This window comes from Nuphar pumila, chromosome 3 (assembly GCF_984573655.1).
Source record: "Nuphar pumila chromosome 3, dmNupPumi1.hap1.1, whole genome shotgun sequence".
Lineage (NCBI taxonomy): Eukaryota > Viridiplantae > Streptophyta > Magnoliopsida > Nymphaeales > Nymphaeaceae > Nuphar > Nuphar pumila.
Window position 1 is genome coordinate 7,676,127 of NC_143251.1, and position 7,421 is coordinate 7,683,547.

Sequence of the window (7,421 nt, forward strand, 5' to 3'; positions counted from 1 at the left end):
TTTAGCCTCTAAGGCTATGTTCGGGAACCTTCCAATGAGATGAAACACAGTTTCAGTGTGTTGCCAAAATATCATTTTGGCAATGTGATGTTGGGAGATGGAGTTGCCAAACACATCCTGGCAGAAACACCACTTATAAAACTGAACCACCAGGATCTAGCACGGAATCAACCAGGCTCTGCACCCAAATAAACCAAGACCAAGATTCATACCTGCATGGATCCACACATATGACACCAAGCACGGTTGGAAGGATAACGACCTATTAAGCACATAAATATTTAGTTTTATATGAATTCACATGCTTCTGGTTCGGTCAACACATATCAGTTACACGGTAGGCTCAAATTTGTCATGAATTGCCAATCAAACAGTGGGCGAGAGTGAGCCTCCTAGTTGGTCAAGTCCTTTTTGGGTCTCTAGTTGACTTGGCCAAGTCCATCTGGTATTGCACAGGCCATGTCAGAGTCCATCATCAGTTAAGATTTCAGTGCCATTATCACACCCTGGCAGAAGCATTCAGGTTTCCCCATCCAACCAATAACCATAAACCTGGATCCCAAGGACAAGATGCTGGCCCTCTATAAATTTTCTTTCGAACACAAACCATAAATTCCAGAATGGATATTTTCATTTTTCATTGAACCAGCTCAAGCATGGCCTTCCAATTTAAGGGACCCTAAGGGGGCGTTTGAATCCCAGTCTGCAGGATGCACCGAGTGCAGGCCCCATGCAACGTCTGCACGCCCATGCAAAATCAGGACGCGCAGATGCTGAAATGGTGTCCTGCGGATGCCGAAACAGCATCCGCCACTGCTCTGTGCCCCCCACCACACACAGAGAGAGAGAGTGAGAGAACTGTGGCGAACGAACAGTCATGGACACACAACAAAAAGATTTTTTGGGGGGCGCATGGACAGGCCAGGGCAGTGCATCCTGTCCTGTCCATGGACATGCATGGATATATCAGCACGTCCAGTCCATGAGCATCTGTGATTCAAACACACCCTAGAGGTGGACCAACAAGAAAGAAGAAGCGACCGTTGTTGACACTGACAAAAGATGATGTGATCATGGGTCCACACAGTGACACAGATCCTGGAATTTCATGATTCTTAAGCCTTTTCTCTTTCTAGCAAGCAATGAATATAGGCGCATAGCATCCATCATTTAATGAATTATAGGTTTGTGGTGCACATCGCCAATGCAATTTTTAGTCGGTCAATATTTGCTCAATAATTTCTTGCTTTTTCATAACAGGAGTTATTGTGTTTGACAGTTGTTTGAGCTCCGTAAGAAAAAAGAATGTCAAAAATTACAAAAAACAAAAAGAAAAAGAAAAATCAACAGAGAGTACCTGAATTGCGTTGTGAGTTGGTGGAAGTGGCCAAAGTGGTGCAGCAGATGTCATGTTGCATACAGAACAACTAACCTCCCTTCAGCACATACATGCCCAAGTGCATACCTGCAACTAAATGGCAGTTCCTTGTGATCATAGTATGTCACTTAGCCCTTCTTACAGTGGGCATCAGTTCCATGCTGTGTGCACCGATGATAACCCACACTCGCTAAGAACTCCCTGATCTCCTTGGCACTGCTATTGCTTGCAGCAAGCAATCGCTCATCCTCCTCATAAATGAGATACGGAGCTTCACTTCCTCTCCTGGACAGCAACTTAGCAGCCCCTCTTAGCACATGGTACTCCCAACCCTGAACATCAATCTTCAGTAGGACTACTGGCTGTGAATCAGGTACAACAGAATCCAAAGGGATGGATGCCACCTCAATAGCAATCTCTTGGTTAGATTTGAATGCCAACTTTGCACCGCTTGCAGAAATAGCACTGTTGTCAAGTCTTCCAACCAACTGTTCAAAGATGGAATCATCAGAGAGACCAGAATTGCTACATTTTGCACAGTTTTTCTTTTTACGTAAGAAAGCTGGGGTTAGGCAGACCCCCACCAGTTATACAACTCATACCATTGGGTTTTGAACTTGCAACGTCCCAATACAATGTGAAGTGCACTAACTGCTTCTACCAAACAAGCGGAGCCCCCGTGGTACACACACAGTTCTTAAGAAGCAGCATGTACAGCATCAAGGTCTGAGACTCTGAATCCAAGTGGCATGCATGCATGCATGCAAGCACGCACACTGAGGGCTGGAATACACAGCATCATTTCTTTTAGATGCTACACATGAAGATGCAATCAGAAGTACCGTCATTATTTTCCAAATCTTCCACAGTGATGCCCCAACAAGATCACAACCACTGAAGAACACGATGTCAGTGCAGAGATATGCTACTGATCACAAAAACGACTTCCCATACAGAGAAGTACTAAAACCACCTAATATATGAAGAATCTGAGGCAAATCCAACACCATGCCTAAAAGTCCAAAGCATATTTCAGTATAAATGGCAATGTCTTCGGGTGCTACATTGATGGCTGAAGAGAAAAATCATCCCTTTCAAGAAATCAATACAGCAATTTCCTAATAGGTAGTTAGGTACTATGGGATCAGATCTCGTTCTCCTTGGTGATCAGAACATGGGCACAACAATATCAGTATAACAGCTCAAGCGATTGCTGCTGGACAAAGCAATGGATCATGAGTAGTTAAGGCCAGAAAGCACCCAATCAAACTTTTCTACTGTTACTTTTAGCAGCAAAAATTAGATTAGGAGAGCATCCTCCAACAAAATAGCTCCACTGGTAACCACATAGGTAGCAGTTGGACCAGGCCCAGAAGAGCAACCAATGAAATAATTCTGATTTTGGTTTCCAATTAGTTTAGAAAACAGCAATAAAATAATAATGAAGTCACACATAATGGGCCTACAAGACTGCAACCATGTGCAACCACGTGCAACTACAAACAGATCATACAATACCTATTATAAAAATAATAAACTTTTAGGAACATACCCCATCAACATTATGCAAAGCCTTTACGTAGAACAATATATCCAAAGCACTTAAGTGTCCTTCACTAAAGCCTTTAAAACATACAGAAATGGAAGGCATTTCTTCTAAATTGATAACATGACAATTTTAGATCAAGGTTGTATGTATCGTATCATAACCCATATCATTCAGGCTCAAAATAAGATATGTATCATATCATAAAAATCGTAAATTTCGAAAAAAAAAATCAGAAAAAATTAGCAAAAATTCTAAAAAATCATAACACACAAAAACAATGATGAAATGCACAAAATGCAACCATAAAATCACATGTGAAACATTTATGTGTCTATGAGCTACATAACACATCATCAAATCTCACACGAACAATGCAAAATAGTAATATCTTCAATTAAGAACATGCCATAAGATTCATCAAAAAGCAAAAAAACAAGTTTATGAATACTTAACAATTACAAATTACAATACATAATCAAATCTCACACGAACAATGCAAAATAGTAATATCTTCAATTAAGAACATGCCATAAGATTCATCAAAAAGCAAAAAAACAAGTTTATGAATACTTAACAATTACAAATTACAATACATAACCAAGTTTTTAAGAAGTATACCATCAATAATCATTATCTTCTTCTTCTTCTTCTTCGACATTCAAATCATCTACAATATATGTGGGGTCTTCGTCATCTACGTCCTGAGTTCCTTACACATTTATCCATTGAATGTCTTCTTCGTTCATGATGTTTGTTTTTTCTTGAACTTATTCATCAAATACTTAAAAACTCCTAATAGAGCCTCTAGCTCTACCTCATCTCAAATAACTCCCTCCTACTCATTTTCTCCTCCTCCTCTTCTTTCTTTGCTCACAACACTACTACTAGCACCATCCACACCATTCACTTTCGCTGCAGAACTTTCTACTTTTGACCTTCCGCTAGGGCTGGTAGGATCAGAAGTAGGGAGCTCATCTTCGTCCTCTCATGGTTGCGCATATCCCATTTCTTCCTCACTCATCTCTTTTTCTTGTCTTTTTTATCTCAAACCAGTAAGTAATTGTTGGCATTGTCATTTCACGGCATCCGTCCAAGTCTTTGACATACATGCTACAACATTTAGATGTGTCCCAACTAAATGATGTTTCAACTGAGAGATATCACCTGAAATAACAGTAACAATAGTTGCACTCGATTTTCAACTGGTTTTCACTCATTATTCGAGTGTCCCATTGCCATGACGGATCATTTGATGGCATCTTCCCAAAAAAAAAAGCTCAATAAGAAATAAAAAATAAGTTTTTTTTACCTTAACCCACTTGAGTGAAAAAATAGCAGAAATGCACTCTTACTTGATGAAATCGCAAAAGACCTATCTCTTGCACACTGATCGGCTCCCAAATCGCTCTTACGAGTCTTAGGAAGCGTTGATACATCTCTAATGGCCTCTACACAAATGAGGGAGTCGGCCCTCAAGAGGTCTTTAAAACCTACAAATGAAAAATTACTTTTCATCCCTTTTTAAGTGCATCACACCCGTATCTTATGATCTGCCTGCATCGTACGATACATACGATACACACTCGTATAGCGATACGAGTGCATAGCGTATTATTTTTCTTCATAGTTACGACACGTATCGTACACACAACCTTGTTTTAGATGCAACTAATCATCTCAAAAGGGACTGAAAAGGTGAAAATAATCCATATTTCCTTTTGACCCTATTTGTTCATTTAAAATGTGCTCCGCTGTTGATCTCAAAAGAAGTATGTTCACATGTCCTGTATACTTTTACAATTTCAGATATAATAGAATGGACAGATAGATGTCAATTTCCTTAACCAGAATCATCTTTCTCACCAATTCCTGGAAGAATCTTCTTTACTTTTGCAGCATCATTTTAACATGGTCTATTTCCTCTCCCAATATTGTACAATTAGACCAAAGCTAGTGTAAGTTTTTCCCGATGACTTATATTATAATATTTACCTAGGGCAACCTACTACACAGTTTAATTGCAAGTTAAAGATTATAGGACAATGCAACGAAGGAAGGTACAGTCATCTACTTCCAAGCACTTTGATAGACTGCTTTTGCATTTCTGAAACAGTTATGCTACTGCAACAAATGACTACTAAAAGAGTTCTTGCTAAACTCAGATTCTACAATCAATATTCAAGAGGTCATAATATAGAAGCTTTTAATTTGAGCATGTAGCAGGTATCAAGATGAACCAACACCCCTACATAGGAACCAAGAGGAAAGGGGGCATGTGTAGCAAGTTCCTCAGCACGTGATGGTTGCAAGAATCAAAACAGATAAATCGTTAGCACCAACCCAGTTTCTTTTGTTAACTGATAATATTAACCATAGGAGATCCTCTATGTTGATTAACTTTTTTATCTTGACAAAAAACAACACCCAAACTCTTACAATATGGAAGCGGCATGGACTAGGTTCAAACGACCTACTCCCCAAACCCATCTTGGCCCAACCAACCAAATGACCATGGCATGATCAGAGGTGAGCTTCAATATGGGGCTTTGACCGAGCTGGGCAAGGATCAGCCTCATTCTGTAGACTTCCTTGATAAACAAAATTGGACCAACTTCAACTCAGCCCAAATCCGGTACCTCTGTCCCACCAAAGCCTAGGAGTAGTCGCACAAAATTTTTTCTAAGTTTTCTTGAACGCAATCTCATTAGTCAAAATCCACAAAATAGTGGCCAAAATAGCACAAAGAAATCACCAACGATCAATATCATGCCATATTAAACAAATCTGCGATGCCATATTAGGGGAACCTGGTCCTTAGGAGCGCTCTGTTTTATCTAAATTTCATTTTTTTTGTATTGCTACATCTTGGCAACAATATATAGATCTGAATGCCCGACTGTTTAGCAGAAACCGGCCATATGGCATCTACTCCAGTAGTAATAGTGGTAATCAGCAAAATGGGAAGAGGAATTGTTGCAAATACAGAAAATTCAATGAACTACTGAAACTCACAAGAAATTTGATCAACGAATTTTAAGAAGCGTGAATTCAAGCAGATCTCATGAATCCCCATTTTACTTACAATCATATCATCAAAAAGTAAGAAATCACAGATCTTTCACAACTAAAGAAGGGCACAATTAGATTTGCACAAACTGAAGAGAAATCAGTCATAGGTCTAGCATTTCTTACATGCCTTGTGGAAGGTAACGTTTCCGATCCGATCCGACGCGGCCGCAGCGAACAACGTAACCTTATCCCCCGCCCGGTTCAAGAAAACGCCATCGCACAGCCTCTGAAGGTTCTCGAGCACCGGCTCGAAGGCGAAGACCCTGAGCCCCATCGCCGCGGCCGCGAACGTCGCCATCCCGACGTTCGCCCCGACGTCGACGACGATCCCGTCCCTCCGGTCGACCTTCCCCAGGATTTCCTGGACCGTCTGGGAGATGTCGGGCTTCTTGAAGGGCTTGCCCTTCATCATCCTGAGAATGTTCCTGTGGGGCTTTTCGGGGATGCCCAGATCCGAGATGGAGTAGATGAAGGGGTAGCGCAGGCCCTCGACGACGTTGGCGAAGACGGGCGCCGCGGGCGGGCAGCGGAGGCAATCGAAGGGTTGGATCGAGCCGAATTGGGGTACGGTTTTCATGATTAGGGTTTCGGTGCGGATGGTGGTGGAGATTGGCCGGATGAGGAGGATGAAGAGGAGGAGGACGGTGAGGGGAGAGATCAGGAGGAGGGCTTTCCAGGTCCAGTGGAGACCGGAGCTCCTCTTCCACGCATTTGCCATCGGACTACTTTAGGGTTTAGGGTTTAGGGTTTTAGGGTTAGGGTTTTCACGCAGGTTGCTGAGGAGTGAGAAGGAGAAGGGAAGGATGGATGGAATGGCTTGGGAAGGACGACGGCACAGAACCAGGTGAGAGTTACGACTGCCAGACTGCCAGTGTAGGGGAGTAAACGGCTCGGATTCGGGTCTTATCTGAATCCTAACCCGAAATGTGAACAATAGATCCGGATCAGATCCGAGGAGGTAAGTTTTGACCCGAACCCAAAATACATGTGGTAATTAAGGGTGTCAACGGGTCAGATCTATTTCAGACCCAGGTGAGTCTAAACACGGATCTATTTTTTAGGTTCTTATACCGGTCCAGACCCAAGCCCTATCAGATCCACTGTAAGAAAAACCATACCGGGTCCTATAAGAATTACATGAACTAGAACCAGTTCATACATGGTAAAATAATATTTTTTCTCTCTCACTTATATTGAAAAAACATGGGTCTGACAAGAGTTATAGTGGAATCCAATCGTCCAGACATTGTGATGCAGTCAAGACGTTTTTTTGCAAGGGCGATCAATTAACCAAAGGTGTGCACATCATCCCCTTCAAATTCTGTATAGATTTCATAGAATTGTTGTACATAGAGCTCAGTTTAACTCCAATTATATTGCTAAATTTCTAGATAAATTAGCAAAAAGGGGATATTTTGGATGAAA

At 41.4% G+C, this 7,421-nt stretch overlaps 1 protein-coding gene across 1 annotated transcript; it reads right to left on the bottom strand.

Moving 5' to 3' along the window:
• Positions 1–1,233: 1,233 nt before the first annotated feature.
• Positions 1,234–6,714, bottom strand: LOC149841820 (uncharacterized). The gene is made up of 2 exons (XM_090000530.1): positions 6,124–6,714; positions 1,234–1,866 (listed from the first exon to the last, which is right to left on the bottom strand). Exons 1-2 carry the CDS (start codon positions 6,712–6,714, stop codon positions 1,507–1,509), a joined length of 951 nt encoding a protein of 316 aa, XP_089856656.1. The 3' UTR covers positions 1,234–1,506.
• Between the last annotated feature and the right edge of the window lie 707 nt (positions 6,715–7,421).

Coding starts and splice junctions, on each gene's coding strand:
- LOC149841820 (XM_090000530.1), bottom strand. CDS start 6,714: ATGGCAAATGCGTGGAAGAGGAGCTCCGGTCTCCACTGGACCTGGAAA. Junction 1,867..6,123: donor GAAACGTTACCTTCCACAAG/GCATGTAAGAAA, acceptor ATCTTTGAACAG/TTGGTTGGAAGACTTGACAA.